Raw genomic sequence first — 17,500 nt, forward strand, 5'->3', positions numbered from 1 at the left:
AGTAAGAGTTACGGTGTGTCGGTGTAGTGCTTCGTAAGTACTTTAAGCATCATTTTTTGTGCGAGAGGGATCAAAGTAATCGACTGATATTTCGCCCGAATTGTTCTGCGAGAACAAGATGAGATAATTGAGGTTAACTATCAATAGAGTTATTTCAGCAGAGTTATGACTTAGAGTTAGAGTTAACGACTGCTAAAATCCTAAATTCAAGATTTTGGAAGTCCAAAATCTTGAATTTAGGATTTTGGAAGTCCAAAATCTTGACTTCAGGATTTTGGAAACTTAACTCTAACTCTACGACATAACACTATGAAAATAAGAGGCTATAAGTAGCCTTTACTCGGGCCTGCAAAAGTACAGTGAGTGGTGTATGGTTAATTTAGCGCTAAAGAAAAGAACAGAGAGAATTTTGTCCTTCTCACATCAGCCTTACATTGCGATTCTCATGATGTTCGACTCTGTATGTAGTGAATACCCGGACCCAGATTATCTTCATTACAGGTGGTGACAATGACCACTGGACCATGGAAACGAGGTAAAAATAGTGTATTTATGCCAAAGTGGCTAAGACTGACATTGTTTTTTACTGATCGATGGGTATTCTTGCTCAGTGTTTGAGAAAGAAAACGCTAATTGAACAGCTTAAGATAAAACGAAATGACTCGTCGAAACATCTTTTGCAGAAAAAAATGAAAGAGAAACGAAGGTGAGATGTGAAAACATCTTTCCAAGATGACCAAACTTTCGTGCAGTGGTGCACGTAAAGGTCACCTTGTCACGTGAAGATGTGCACTATATCTCGACACTTGAAAATACTTCCAGAAGTGCAAAAGTTCCTTGAGGCCATGCCAAATGAATCCATAGCACGAGAATCAAATATTTAAAATATACCATTTGTTGTAATTTAAATACTCGCAGTAATATGCACCCAATTGTCAAAATAAATATGTTATTTGCCAGCTGGGAGGTCCGTATAGGGAAAAACTGTGACCGAGGCCTTGAAATTGCTGCTTTTTCAAGAACGATGTCACAGTTTTTTGCTATACAGAGCGACCCTTTGCTGGTAAATAACTTTTTTTTTCTCTTCCCCATCCTCTCTGAAATCACTTGTTTTAATTGTTGACTCGCACCGCGCTTGATAGTGAATACAGTATTAAAGCGACTTACAAACTGAACGTTTCAAGAGAAACTCCATTTCCGAACCTCTTGACTAATGAAAAATAACCTTTGTATGTAAACGGAGTCGGTGTAAAAGAAATGGAAATTTAAGGTCATCAAACAAGCTCACGCAATTAAGGCTAGGTTTCCGCCTGCCGTGAGCAGGCCGGATGAGAAAATTCCACCCGCTCCCGGAACCAATCAGATTGCAGGATTTGTTGAATTCCGCCCACTCACGCATTGAGAAAAAAATAAAAGAATTATAATTCTCTGTGACCAAATTTTGGAAAGTACCTATCAAAGACATACAGTAAGCAAAATCTATTGTGCAACTTCCAAGTACATTACCAGTATGACTTGGGCTGTATTGAATCTTGAAAGTTGTGTTGAACGCTATGACTTCTGCAGGTAATTCTGTTAACATGAAATATGTTTGTCTCGACAAGCTTGATAAGGCAGTGTATAGATCATTTCCTACATTTACAACTGATAATTACGGGGAAGTAATTAATTTCCTATCATAATTATAATTATATAATGGCACATGGTGACATAGTTGCACATTCACTACCAGCATTTGAGCCATACACTAAAACATCACCTTGACAGTTGTTTTACTAGGATCAATAGGATGTGAACCAGGATTTTTCTAGGTTATGTCCCTGCAAAGGTTGAAGTTACCGGTACCAGCAATATGCAATATGCCAATATGACTAGACTTTTAACAAGAAACTATTTCAAAAAACAAAAAGTAGTGTTTCGTTTCCGGAATGGAATACTATAGTGTGGGTCACTTGGCCTGTCATTCTTATTTCGCTTCGTGTATTGAAACTCTCAAGAAATAAAGATAGAAATGTGAACTCAAACTCTCTCAACGGTGTTACTTGGTATCAACATGCATAATTAGCTTTTAAACGCACAACGCAAGGCGCAATAGAACGAGACAACAGACGTATTGGCGTTTTTTGAGGGGAACACTGCCTTGCGGCTGGTTAGCCTATGCGACTTCCAGATTGCGTGACGTAGAACAACCTCACTTATCTCCCCAGCACTACGAGCTGAGTAGTAAACAGCACGTGCTGGATCGGACAAGAGTATTGGTTAGCGAGCGATGTACCAAGGCAAACGAGCCAACAAGCTTGGTGGAAGTCACCGTACAGGAGAGGACCCAATTTTAAAGGGGCTAGGTCACGCTGTTTTAGGTAATTTTGTTTAAAATTGTTAGTTATGAGCTCTAAACGTCAAATTCGCAGAGCAAGTCTTTCATTTGCAAAATCACGGCCACATAACAATTGAGAATGATTTTCCAGCTGTTTAAATGACATTTTGATATAAACTGATATAAATTTGAAAAAAGGTGAGCCGACGTTTTTCAAATTTACCCAAATGCAATCCTCTTCAATCCTCCCTAGTTTCGTCCATCCTTGTCCCTTCTTAGCTTTCCTGTGTTTTGTTTGAGTTCTTCTATAGTTTTGAGCCGTTATTTTGTTATTTCAGTTAATTCTATGACCATTTGATCAATGCTGAAATTGCCTAAAATTGCGTGACCTAGCCCCTTTAATGAAGGCAAAGCGATATATCCAACCCATCCCCAAATTAAAGGGAGGGAGGGGAAAAATTTAACAAATTGCAAACAGCTAGTTGGTTTACTATAGAAGACAAACTGCCAGGTGAACCTTGGACGGCTGACTGAGGCTTTTATAGCTAGACTCTGTCTATTAAAGTAGCCAGTTGCACAGGTTCTACTATGTAGCAGGTAGGCATTACACGTGCTCTTTAGCAATAATAAATGAGGCTGTAACAGATTTGGCCAATGCAGGTGTACGTTATAATCTGAGATCTGGGAACAAAGTCTTTATGTCCTCGTTTTATTTACAACAAAACCGTTGATTTTATGACCTTGAACGGCCGACTACAAAGAACGCGAGTACGGTCACGTGTCATTAATCGTATTTTACTAATAGGGCAGTAAAATCTCATTTAAAGAGAAAAACATATACTCGTTTATGTGCACAATACATCGAAGAATAAAGTCTACAAATACCTATTTTACCTTCAAATACTTACCCCTGCATAACATTTCAAATTCCGTTTTCCGTGAATCGTCTCATGATTACGTGTTACATACGAACCATGGCAATTACTAGCTTTACAATCACTGGTTCCTCGTTAATCCAATTTATTACTAAGACTTGTTTGCATTACTAATTAACACGAAAAGGGATAACTTGGGAATTTTTAACAATATATCGCTTTCATCTAACCCAAAATCATTCAGATATTCAAAACGTCCTATGCATAATCCATTTCTTTCGCCTTTGTGTTTGTCAGCATTATGATTTGGAATATTTTAGGTTTACGTGTTCACAAGTTTGTTTTTGTATCTCGTAGATGTTTAGATTTCCAATTACACACTCTGTTTCGATTGGCCACTCTAACTCGCTGTGTAAATAGTTCACCCTAAATTCAAAATAGATACGTTTCGTTTCTGAGAAAACAAAACATTCTTTTACAAATCATACCGGGTATTCCTGATTTCTGCATAAATTCAAGTTTCATTTTGCATTTACCTGTTCATCCACGCTGTTTGGAAAAGTGGTACATACACTGTACCACGTGCTTAGATTTAAACGCATTCCTGAGGTAGATATTTTTGTTGTGTTTACGAGGAAGTGATCTCCCTTGCTAGTAATACGATGAAATGTGGATGACCTCGGTACGTTGTTACCCAAATACGTTCCTGCAAGTTTCCTCCTTTTTCTGCTGTTATAAAATAGACGTCTCAGCCTTTTCTCTGTAATTCTGCTTGGTTCTCGGGCACGTCTATGTCGATGCTCACGCAAATCAAAACAAAAGTAAACAACTTTTGCTTATCGAGACCTGTATTTCTCCTTCGGAATGAAGTCTTTAATATCATTGAGAATCAAATAACTGTTATTTTCGAAAGAGCTGATCACATTTTCCACTGATGACATCAAATCTTGTGAAACTAGAACAGAACTATACACACCGAAGATGGCAGTGAACACGATCGCTAATATGGCTATTTGAGCAAAGGATATAAGCTAGACCATTACAAGAAACAAACTGTTTAACAATGAAAAAGAAAAAAACGTAATAGACAAAAAACTTATCTCCGTAGCCAATGGTACACTGAGCGGGAGGCTATTTGTTCGCGGTGAAAATGGTACCAACGTGAGGCCATTTGTTCGCTGTGCAAATGTTTTTACTTTGTCTTCAGAAGATTCCAATATAGCGTCCATTTGTTTGTGGAGTTATTTTCTTTGTCGCTGTCATCTTTAGAGTAGTTCTCAATAAGGTACCCGCTGCTTATTAAAGAATTAGTGTTTTGACTTGTATCACTTTCAATAGTTGCGTCCATTTCAGTTACATTCGAGTATATTCTTGTTTCATTCAGTTCGCGGAACGACCCGTTTCGAAGCTGACGCTTGGCATCTTTTAGTGTGGGTCTACCGCGAAAAGCGTATGCCATTCTTTGTATGTGCTTTGAGCGCCCCAAGAAGAAATCGATTAAGCCAACGCAATGCCGATCTTCAGTAATCCAAAGAACGCTTCACAGAGCTCTTCATGATCGTCGATTACGTGTTTGCTTTAAATAACCAAAGTAAACAGCGCCACGTGGCTTCTATTGTGCATTACCCAATCAAAACACCGCCACGTGCTTTCTCTTGTGCATTGCCCAATCAAACACGGCCACGTTTTTCTATTGTGCATTTTGCTGCACAGGAAAAAAAAAAAACTGAAATCTAACGTCTTTTATAACTCGAGCCCCTACGGGGCCCGAGTAATAACTCTAAGAATAGCTGTTCCCGAGATAATTCAATGTAATTGCGGAATAATTAAATAAATACGAGCATGTCACGGTGCGTCACACATCACGTGCCGTGCAATAGAGCGTTGGAGCATCTTCTTATTTCAACTCTGTTTTCTCACAAAGGAGCCGGAAAGTGACTAAACTATTTTATCACAACAAGGAAAATTCTTCGGTTTGACTATTTTAAGCATTTAAAAAAATTAAAAACATTCGCGAACGAATTGTTTCATTTGGGTTAATTGACGAACATTGCGCAGCCACACATAACTTTCGAATAAATTATCGCAACATAGGAAACTCTTAAACATGCAAAACCATGTCATGGGTAGCTGCATTGTTGGGGATACTCTCAAAATTTCCAAATTCTAATTTTTGGTACCAGAAGAGTTTTCTACACAAAATTTTCACTATGATGTACGTATCACTTAATAATACCGTGACACCGTTTCAGTTCCTTCATCCGGTCAGATTTTAACACTCCCTGTTTCTTACTATTTATTTGGCCATTTAATCCTACAACTGCGATTATATAATCCAGATCAAGGACATGTAAATAAAGCATTGACATTAAATCGTGCAGCGGTGGTTACGTTATTCACGTTACTCAAGACTAAAAAACGTCATCCTTTGCCGCATGTTACATTTTAAAAAACAATGGCCACATTGTAATAAATATTGACCACGCGTTTTCTTTCGTTTCTGTTTCGACTGGTACACCATGATCAAACTGTCTACTCACAACGCCCTTTTCATATTCGGTACTGATTTCAGGGGCCCAAAAAATGTCACTTCCGGTGCTTTCAGAGGTATGTCCGCTACTTTACAAAACTGTCAACAACCCTTCTGATTTGTTGTCTCTCCTCTTTAACATCAACTGCTCCGGCGTTTGTAAACGCAGGCCACATCTACCTGGGCCCTGGATACATTAAATTCCTCGTATAACTATGCTTAACAGCGGGGGCAGCTGTAGTGTCAACTACTACTAGTTAATATGAATGAGTTAATAAATGTTTACCTATACACCAGGGAAAATGTAACATAGCTAAATTAAACGATGTTTCGGCATTCCTTTTTTGTACGAATAAATGAATATGTGAATAAATTGTGGTGTCTGATTTTTTCCAGGGACGGAAACAAATTTGTTTGCTGGATTTCGGGCATGTCACTGTCGTGAGGGATTCTTTCGAAGGCACATGTTTGAATTTTGCGAGCCATGTGAAAAGCAAGATGGATTCAAATGCGAAAAGGAAGCCGTTACTCTTCAACCCGGTTACTGGTGGAAATGGGAGAACAATACAAACAAAGAACTTTACAAATCCTTCAGAAAGGTCTTAGACGGGAATTCTCCTGTTGAAATCCAATCCATCATTGAGTACCCATACTCTCTTCCTCGACCACATAAGTGCCCAAGACCGGAATCATGTCTGGGGGATTTTGACTCCAAATGTGATGTTGGATATGAAGGACCATTGTGTGAAGTGTGTAGTCCCGGATATTACAAACAGTTGAAGACATGCAGAGAGTGCCCATCAAAAACATGGATGATCGCTCAGCTTTCCGTCATAGCAGCAGTGACTATTATAATCACTGCGGTCGTGGTTTGGAGAGGCAGGAAACAAGCCAAGAAAAAACAAGGTCGCTCCTTAGTTGATATAGTTCTTGGAAGACTAAAAATTGTTATCGGTTTCTACCAGGTAATATTTGGAGTTCTTGAAGCATTTGCATACATCAAATGGCCAGATTCTCTCTCCCTTATTGGAAAATATTCCGAGATGTTACAGCTAAATATTTTCCAGATTGCTCCTATCCACTGCCTCTTTCCAAATCTAAAAGTCAATGCTTTTGGAAGATTGTTTGCTATGCTTGGTATCAATGCTGCAGTCATCATTTTAGCAATCATTATTTATGGCATTAGGAAGGCCTTATTAACCAGAAAGACCTTCCAGAGTCGAGGGGAGAAAGTGAAGAAAATTTCCGAATCAAAGCAGTTGGCCTACAGAACAGTCTTTTTCTTCCTTTTCGTAACCTATCTAAGCACCTGCTCGAAGACAGCAAATGTTCTTCCCCTTGCTTGTCGCAAACTGTGCCTTGACGAAAACAGTGAAAAGTGCGATACGTTTCTAAAAGTTGACTTTAATATCAAATGTTCCAGCCAAGAATTCCGACGATCAGTGATTGTTGCGTACTGCAGTATTTTGTATATCATGTTTCTACCTATAGCTGCCCTGGCGGTTCTTTGGAGACACCAAAGGTCATTGAAGAAATATGGCGACGGAAGCGATGATGAAGCCACATATTCCCAGCATTCAAATCCCGAAATTGTCACAGGCTTACGGTTTTTATTCGCAAATTACAACAATCGCTCGTGGTATTGGGAACTTATTGAAACAGCTCGAAAGGTGACCTTAACTTCAGGCATTATCCTGATAGGAAGTGAGAGCAGAGCCTATATTGGGTTGGCTTATGTTATGTCAGGTCTCTATGCTATGTTCTTTGCGTTCCAGCAGCCGATAGCAGAGCCCTCTGAGAACAAATTGATGGTTTGTTCCCTTGCTGTAACTTTCGTCAACCTTGCAATAGGTGCTGTGAGTAGAATACCAGCAGAGAGAGTACATTCCTCGGTGGACATGGACCATATCATGTTCCACGCATTGGTATTTGGAGCAAATTTTCTAGTGATTGGAATTCTTGTGGGTAAGCATTTTGTTCTCAATTGTAATTAAAGCAAATTTAGAGAGTTGGGAAGTTGGCTTTCGATTGGTTAGCATTGTGTGATTGTGAGCTCAGAAATATCAAGCATTTTACTTTATATGAAATATCAAGCATCTTACTTTATACGAAAGATACCACGTCCTTTTAAAAATAATTAGTTGACAACTTCACGCTGTTCCCTTATCGACGGTTTTTTTTTTGTAATTGTTAAAGTTGTTAAAAACTCCGTAAACTGCACCGCTACGATGAAGACACAGAATCGGTTTGTACTTTGCGGTCACTATTTTTTCAAATTTTCTTCAAAAACAAATTTATTTTTATAGCTCCCCCACAACACTCCTTTGGCTATGCATCTGAAGGGTCCCATACTTAACATTTCAGACAGCGTGGGTATTAATTGGCACTTTTTACTTTGATCTATGATGTGAACAACATAATTCAATTTGCCGGATCACAAAAAAGAATTATGTCAATCTAGTGATATCTTTCAGTCAAGAGGTTGGTTGTTATTATTAAAGAAAAGCCAGAGGAAGCAAAAAGGGTCCGATTTCCAGATTTGGCGTCATTTGTATCTCATGGTATAATAAAGCCAAATTGAGTTTCACTGTCAAAATGAAGTTTCAACTTTTTAGCCAACTCAAACAAAGAAGCTAGGAGGCAAAGTTGAACTATTTTGAGCGTTCTTTTTTGACCTATCATGCGAAATCTGTTTATAACAAACAGGCTAAGTTTTTCTGAAAATTTCCATTAAATTTCGAAAACCCTTCAAGATCTTTCACCACGAATGGACTACAGTCACGCAAACAAACATCCGGGCATTAACATCTACTGGGAGAAAAAGAAAGTCGCGCATTTTTCAGAGTACCAAGCTCCGCTGTTGGGCTTTTCGTTCACTAGAGATAACAAACGTATTTCTGTACTTTCTCTTCTGTTTTAATTTTTCAGTCCAGTACGTCACGTATATTTACCGCTTTATGAAGGAGTGGCGCAAAAATCCACAATGGTCTCTTTCGTGCTGCTTGGCATTGCTATTGCCTCTGAACGACCTCCAGAACGAAATACGAGGAATGACAGGGAAAAGTTTGATGAAAGAACAAATGCAAACTGGTCAGTTTAATGCGCCATCAGTATCTGGTACGCTCAAGGAGAGTGGAGCAGTAAGCTTTGACCTTGTTAGCATTCATGAGTGTCCGAAAGAGTCAGTTGAACCTCGATCAGTCAACTTTGACTCTGAAGAAAGCGAAAACGGTGGCCTTAAGGAAGAAGAAGAAGATGATGATAATGCTGACAAAGTAACATTTGACCCGGAAACCGGCAGTCTGTTGTACTTAGGCCCTTCAATAATGTAACCCGACAGCATGCGAGGGCCTCATTTGATCGTGAAATCGTTATCAGGAAAAGATTAACTCAAAACCCAAGGTCCTTACTACGTGCTTTCAATTTATACTTTCGATATTCTGCTTTTAAGACTGTTTATCGTTAAAAAAGCTATGTTAAACTGGCCGATCGTTAGAAATGATGTATTCTTGACTCATTCTTTCCTGACTAGAATGGATGAGGGAGCCTTAGATAATCTAAATCGCTGATCGGAATTCCTTACCATGTAGTATTATAAACTGAGATAGAATGAACATATGATTGAAGAAAAAGTACAGAAACCGGGATAAGTTTCTGCAGTTTTCAAGAACCCTCAGGTCTTGTGAGCAACTTCACCTTGCTTTGCATTGCCAACCCCGGTGTCCAATAATCTCAATAATATCGCACTTTAGAAGAATCTGATAATCTGGAGCTTCCATTTCTGATCAATGAACAAGCTCAGGAGTAAACAAAATCAGTCAGTTTAGTTTTGAGTTTGGCTGTGGCATCATAAAACAGGGTAACTGAAAGAGAAAGTACTGCGTTTGCAGTATCTTTGTCATCTTCTTTAAATTAAAACAAAGCGATTTTATTGGATGAACCATGATTAGGCTTTCCAAACATAGAATCGTCTTCGCCTTTGTTGACGAAACTGAGACTCGATGGTGAGGATGGACTCTCTCCTGTTCGTCTACTTATATTGTTACCGCTCAGGGTTTTCGTGTGAGGCCGGAGGCCGGACGTTTTCGTAAGTTTGCTTACCATTTCACTTTTGGTAGTTTGACCCTATAGATTTAAAGATTTGTTGGCCTCTTTTTTTTTCTTTTTTTTTTTTTTTTTTGGACTTGGGTATATGGGCTGACGAAAGACAAGACAATCACGCGCAATAAACCCTCCAAACTAACAAGAAATCACCAGGTCTTCTTGAGGGTTCTCTCCTAAGGCACTTGCAATCGGCCCTACAACGGAAAATAACAATGTCCGATACTTTCATTATCAAATCCGGTACTTTGAAAAACTATCGAAAACCCTGACGGTTGAAGTCTTTTGGGAAGTTCACAAACTTTGTAAGGTCGGTAGCTTGTCATTATAGTACTTACCGTAAGAGATTATTAGGAAGCATCTTATATTAGTAATAATAATAATAATAATAATAATAATAATAATAATAACAATCACTTTATTTAAGTCTTAAGGTTATTTAGAGAAGCACAAGTGCTCTACTCTACAAATCAACTGAAACCAGAACAAAATCAAATCAAATGTTGGTTTTTGAGGAGAGGGGAAAACCGGGGTACCCGGCGAAGAACCCCACGGAAACTCAACCCGCATGCGGCGTCAAATCCGGGAATCGATCTCTGGCCACATTGGTGGAAGGTGAGTGCTCTCACTACTGCGCCAGCCCTGCTCCCCAGTTGTCATTTTTGGTGATAGTATTTTCATTAAGAAACCTGGTAGTGATTATGAATGCATATCGCGTACGTTTGTAAAACTGCGGTATATTTTAGTAGTTTATTCATTTCTTGTGTTGCCAGAGAGCTGTTTCGCCTCGGAAACAAAATGCTTCATTGTAGTAAGAAAGATATGATGTACTTAAACGTGAAAACAAAAATAAAAGTTATAAGCCTGGAGCAATATTTTTCCCTCTTCTCTGGAGATACTAATAAATAATACCACGTCAGATGGGGACAGTGAAACCCGGACACTAGGGATAGATTGAAAGGGTTACGTTGCCTGGGTAGCATGCATCCATGAAACAATTTTTCAGACTTCCTTAAAAAGATGAAGACAAAAATTAAGAAAAAAACATGAATAATAACATCACCAAAATGATGATGGACTAGTCTTAGCTCACAGAAAGATACTAAAGCATGGGCTAAATATAACTTAAATACTATTACCTAAATATTACATAATGGTTGGTGAGCGCGTAAGATTTTTATGCAGGACTGGACCCGTGATCTGAGAAATCACAAACGAACGAGCGAGACTGCGTTTGAGTTTGTGATCCTTCATGACTCTTGGATAAAACCAAGCATGAAGTTACCATGAAGTAGTTTCTTTAATTATACATGTAATGAGATATTACAGATAAGTGTTAACAACTATCAGTTGAGCGGTGAAATCAACACAAACACCACAAGGAGTTGCAAAAGATTTTATTCGAGATATCTTTGTTTTTTTGTTTAATTTCATAGCCGTTCGTGCTTTTTCAGATTCGATGTTTCTCATAATGCTTTAGACATAATTCTTCCTCTTTAAACGATGCGTGAACCGTGAACCGTGAATTGCTTTTTTTAATTTCTCCTGAAATGTGAAATGTCCTTTGTTTTCCTCGTGAAACGTGATTTTGGTAATCACCGTGAGCCGTGATTTTTGACAATAATTATCCGTAAAATGAGAATCGGGCGATTAATTCACCGTGAACAGTATAATTTTGTTTCATGTTTTTATTTGTTTGTTTGTTGTTGTTGCTAGTTTTTCTTTTTTTTGAGGGAGCAGGAGCCCGATAAATTTTAACAGTAGAGTGTAAATACAACTCGGCAGTGAAAGGTAAACATCACTGAAACGTGAGCCTTCGACAAGTGGCCTCACTAGCCTTGCCGGCTTCGCTGGTCAATCAACAAGGCGGAAACTATTATATATATGTAGCTCGTCGGGGAAGGTTGTGAGATTCGTCCCAACGTAGCCCTTCTCAAAACTGGCCACCGTAGCACGCAATGAACTTGGTTCATAATCTTCGTTGTTGTTGTTGTTGTTTTTTCTTTTTTGTTTTGTTTTTTTGTTTTTTTTTTTTGTTTTTTTGTGCTTACTGGCTATAGTACGAAGTCATCGAGTTGCCGATATTGTCCTTATGTTCGTGGTGACAGGTTAGGTCCGCAATGCGTGCATGTGGTTATTGTTGCATAGCTTAAAATGTAGGCTCGATTGTCGATCAAATCGTCGAAATACACATATGGAACACGAAGGAAAAGAAAAGAAAAGAAAAGAAAAGAAAAGAATCATAAATCGAAAGTTTTGACTACCTTTATGGTTCTGCGTTCTCCCGAAGCATGTTATTGAAAATCCAAAGTTATCTCTTTCATGCTTGGTAATGTAAAAAACAACCTAAAAATAAAGTTACTTGTTTTCGTAACTCGATCAATCAAATTTACGCATGTCCACTATAAGACAGTTAGAGTTCCAGAAAAAGCATGCGTGATGTTAATTTGAATATAATTCCAATTTTTAAAAAAATGGTCAACGGGATGGATTTTCCGGTGATAAAAATTGCTGTAAGGTTAGAGAGAATTCGTTCATACTCGTCTTTCCATTTCATTATTTAATTTTACAATTACATCCAGAAATGCACTTAATTAGATGCACGCCCAATAATTTTACTTGTTGGTACTTACCAACAAATGTATTTTCTCACGTTGTGGAGAGCGCGCATTGTTGAGTTCTGGTATCTTGAAGGTGTAGGGATTACGATGGGTGTTCAGTAGGTACCTCGCATGACTATTTGTCATTGCTACGAAGCGACCAAAGGAAAAGTATGTAAGCTGCGACGAATTCTCGAATTAACCACTTTTTACTAGAATGCATTACGTTCAACCAGAATGCATTGCATTTAACCAGAATCAGGAGCCATAATCAGGGATGGAGACCGTAACAAGATGTCATTTTCGCTATTAGGTTTGTCCCCATGTGTTGTGCCAAAAAATCTATTTCTAGAAAAAAATACGCCATCTCGTGTGCCACACGCGCGTAAATTCTGCGAGGGCGCCGCGCAAATAAAGATTTTAAGGAGGCTCGAAAGGGTTTTCAGCTGAGCGCGAGCGCGTAAGCCATACACGCAATTCTAAAAGTTGCTCGCGTCAGCTCACGATTCATTGCCCGTACGCAGCCAAGCTCGATCTGTGGGACCAAGGAATTTTTAAAATGGCAACACAAATTACATATAACCCGGTTGCCAATTATTACCATTGCTTGAAGGGAAAGTACGGTCTAGAAAATGTTAGTCTAAATTACTAAAACTTTTCCTCAGGATTTCGAATATAATTGCCGTTTTGTCCAGTTCCCTATTAAAATGTGACAGGAGCACTTTGAAGTTGAACTTTCCAACCACCAGAGAGAATTTTATGGAGAAAATGGTTGATATGGCAGCGTTATGCATGGCAGTTCCCTTGCTGCTGGGGCGCTATAGATGGATGCCACAATTCCATTCAGTGCCCTCCTGGCGGTCCAAAAGCCTGCAAGGAGTATCATAATTTTAGGAACTTTTATTCTGTTGTGTTAATGACCATCGTAGACGCAAAGGATCAGTTCATATGGGCAAGTGTTGGTTTTCCAGGGAACTCGCATGATTCCATCATTTTCAGTCCACTGATTTGTGGCACAACATTACTGAAAACAGTATCATACCATCAATATCTCAAGTCATTGAAGGGACCGAAGTTTACCCCATGATTTTGGGTGATTCTGCTTTCCCGTTTAGAGTGTGCTTAATGAAACCATCCGGTAATGCTAGCACCTAAAGAGAGTTACTTTAACTGTCGTCTTAGTCGGGCAAGGATGGTAACTGAACGAGCCCATGGTCAACTGAAGAGTAGGTGGAGAGTTTTATATCGACCAGATGCCGTGAAACTGGGCGTGCTTGCTTGTATTGTACTGCACAATATCTGCATCAATAGAAAGGACAACCTTCCTGCCCAACTGGATTTGACAACTGACCCCTTCACACTGAAGAAAAGGACCAGAGAAGAAATACGAGATCTGCTTCAAATGCGCAACTGCTATAAGCAGAATGATTCATCTCGTTTAGCTGGAGCAATAAGGGAGACTCTAACCAATAAATTGTGGGAGGAAAAAGAATAAGTACTGGAAATGTAAATCATCATTGATCAATTTGTCCTTCATTTTATTTTCAACTTTCACCAACTGAACTTAACTTAATTAATAAAAGTCTAAATGTGTTGTCGCCGTCAAAAATCCCAAGGAAAGCGTGTCACCTCAATTGTATTATAAGAACCTCTTCTTAATTTGCCTTCAAGGAGATACACAAAAAAATTTGAAACTCTGATTATTATTATTATGGTCCAAGACCATTGTGGAAAATGCTAATATTTCTCATGGTCAAGCCAGTAGAGGCAAGGGTCTACCTATTCCTGTTTAATTTACAAACTGTCTTTCATGCAAACACACTGTTTTCAAAAATATATTTCATTTCAAAGCAGTTTGTCACAGTGTTATCAAAAGGAATAAACCCATGCATCTCACAGGCATGGTACAAAAAGCTCTTTTTCAAACAACTGATTATAAGATATCAAAGTGCCAATGCTTTCAAAATTGCTCAAATTGTGAAATGCCAGATTGTCCTTGTGATGCCATAGTCGACTGAACATGATGGAGGAGAGACTGTTCATCACTGGAACTGTTAGAAAGAATTGTAGAGGGTGAATACCCATATGATGGGGTACTTGGACGACAACTACTAGTGGCTCTTGGAACGGGCGCAGATTGTTGTGCAAAATTATGACTTTGATGGTGAAAATTACCTGAATTTGAACTTGCTGTAAAAGTTAAAATTACCATGAAGTGGCATAATTGGATTGCCATTGGGTGCTAACAGGCCACACATCAACTGAAAGTACCTCATTTCCTGTTCCCTGGAGTGCTTCATATCTTCCCTTAAAATTTGCACAAGTTCTTTGGTGGGATCATTTTCGATCGTAGTTTGAAGTAGTTCAAGCGTTTTTTCCATCTGCTCAGTCTTACTTCTTTTGGTGGCAGGTTTCTTCACTGAAAAACATTTTCTATTGTTTGAAACTTCTCCACTTCAATTCCTAACGTTAGATATGTTACTTGCATCGTCATCATCATCAACTTCCTCCTCGTTTGTGCTAGTATCCTGCATGCTTTCATTTCCAATATGTGCAGAAGGTTCACATGCATTTTCTGGTTGGCATGAATCTCTAGTTTTCACAAGTGGATAGAGAAGATCAAACCATTTGCCATATCCCCGTTCTACAACAAGCCTTTCAATACCCGAAGCAGTCTTCATTTTCGTGCAAATCTGCTTACAGATACTGATGCACGACTTAAATTGATTCCTCATTTGCTGCACTTGGAAAGTGAAATCACTTCCAGAGGCCTTATTGTATTCGACGTTTAATCGTTTTTGCACCACTTCGTAAGCTTCAGTGTTGCTTGCTTTTCTGGTATTGCAAAATTTCTTGACCAGCTGGTCGTCATTAACAAAGATACTTATCATATCAGTGATGTAATTCTCCTTCCAGTACGCTCTTCGCCCAAGGTCCCCAAGCCTTTTCTTCCTTTTTCCGCTTTCACAGTTCACTTTTTCACTTTCCTCAAACGAGTCTGACTCTTCTTCTTTGCGACTACATTATGCAAGATACCTCTCACAATCAGTCAAAATTGTTCGTTATTGCGCAAAAAATATGTAAATTGCCATACGTTTCGAGGCTGCTGCCTCTTCATCAGTGGATAAAAAGCAACTGTACAGTTACATTTACAGTTGCTTTTTATCCACTGATGAAGAGGCAGCAGCCTCGAAACGTATGGCAATTTACATATTTTTCGCGCAATAACGAACAATTTTGACTAGTTTATTTATCTACAAACTTTGCTCAACACAGTTTTCTTCTTGTTTCACATTATGCTACCCCTCACAATCACCTTTGTTACCGACGTCGTTCTGAAAGTCTTCATGAATTTTCTCTCCACGAGCAGCACACTCCCGACAATACCCAACGCGTTTGTTTGCTTGCCATCCGATTGTTTCTTCGTTATCTTCAGAAATCGAACATTCCGATCGAACACAGACACTTTTATCACACGTTATCCAGGAATACTTGGTTTCTCTTGCACAATTACTGCAACAAGATGATAGACTTTTTCTCTTTCTAAATTTACTTCAGAGTTAGAAGATTTTGTTTGGACACCTGTGATCAATGCTCCGGATGTTGAAATAGCAGCTAGCATATTAAATAAGGAACTGCACAATCTTATGGATAAGTGTTTCCCTGTGAGGAGAGTTGTGATGTCTTCCCGTTACCCTCCGTGGATTACTCCACTAGTTAAATATTTGTTAAGGAAGAAGAAAAGAGCTGCTGATAAGGGCCACGTTCGCAAAGTGGAGGACTTGTCATCGAAGGTCTATTAGTTGATTGGTGAAAATCGAAAAAACTGGGGTAGGAATGGAGCACAGGGGAGTTTGCACTGGTGGAGTAGAGTGGATAAAATCACCTTAAGGAGGCTCGAAAGGGTTTTCAGCTGAGCGCGCGCGCGTAAGCCACACACGCAATTCGTAAGCTGCTTGCGTCAGCTCATGATTCAAATGGGTCACCAGAAATAAACAAATACCGCTAATTTCGCTTACCTTTCTCCAATTCCTATATATATGGAATATAAATAGACATCTCCTATTCACGAAAACTACGAAAATTCTACTTAAACGGTTTAATAGTCACTTAAATCCGTTTGTTTTGACCTGTAGCTCCACTCGCGCGCGGACTAGAATGAGCGGGTGACGCATGCGTAAATACTGATCTTGTAACCCCCTAATTTTTCCTGATTTTGCAACTTTACTCGTTTATATCTCTGCTTCTGGACGGTGAATTTTTTTCATTTTTTGCATGTTAGCTTAGATTAATTTAAACCGTTTGTCTTTCAAATTTAAAAAAATTCTGTAGGTGAAAAAAAAAATTAGAGACAAAATTCAAAAAAACTTATTTTTCTGAAAAACTGACCTACAGATTTTGTTGAATTTTAAGTATTTTAGAGAGTATTTCTAACATTATCTGGTAACGCTGAATGGGAAAATTTCACCGTCCCGTTTTTTCAAAAAGGACAACATATGTTGATTTTAAGGCTCAAAGAAATGCCTAATATCGTTGCCATGGTAACATTATTTTGGAGGAAAACATACTGTGAGAAATCTACGATAGGTACTTAATACCCTGGCCAAATTTCGTCTTGATATGATTGCCCTAACTGTATCTAAGGACAGAATATGTTTATTTGTTTGAAAAAGGGAGAAACTATTTCGAGCCTCCTTAAGGAAAGAGAAACCTCAGCCATATTTAGAAAAGGAATTTCTTGCTGGTCTCAATGATTATTTTGGGGATTTGTGCAATGATGAGAACTACGTTAAACCAGTGCCTCTCAGGGTAAATCCCGAGACACACCCACTCCCAGAGCTCCAGGAATTTGATGTGATGGTGGCATTATCCAAGATTAAAAAAACCGCTACTGGCCCTGATGGGTTGCCGTTTTGGGTTTGGAGGGACAATTGTACAAGTCTCGCTCCTGTGGTGACTGCTTTGTGGGACAAGTCTCTGTCCTCTTACACATGGCCGACAGCTTAGAAAGAAGCCAACATCAATCCCCTCCCAAAGGTAGACACTCCTGTTCAATATTCGGATTTTCGGGGAATTA

General features: G+C 38.9%; 1 protein-coding gene across 1 annotated transcript in view; it reads left to right on the forward strand.

The window, feature by feature from the left end:
- Window positions 1–9,393, forward strand: part of LOC138021997 (uncharacterized) — a 32,763-nt gene extending 23,370 nt beyond the window's left edge. The window contains exons 3-4 of the mRNA XM_068869023.1: window positions 6,119–7,687; window positions 8,651–9,393. Of these exons, the coding sequence (XP_068725124.1) occupies window positions 6,119–7,687; window positions 8,651–9,054 (1,973 nt within the window). The 3' untranslated portion in view covers window positions 9,055–9,393. The remainder of the gene's footprint in view (window positions 1–6,118; window positions 7,688–8,650) is intronic.
- The last annotated feature ends 8,107 nt before the right edge of the window (window positions 9,394–17,500 follow it).

Source organism: Montipora capricornis, chromosome 10, assembly GCF_036669925.1.
Source record: "Montipora capricornis isolate CH-2021 chromosome 10, ASM3666992v2, whole genome shotgun sequence".
Taxonomy (NCBI): domain Eukaryota; kingdom Metazoa; phylum Cnidaria; class Anthozoa; order Scleractinia; family Acroporidae; genus Montipora; species Montipora capricornis.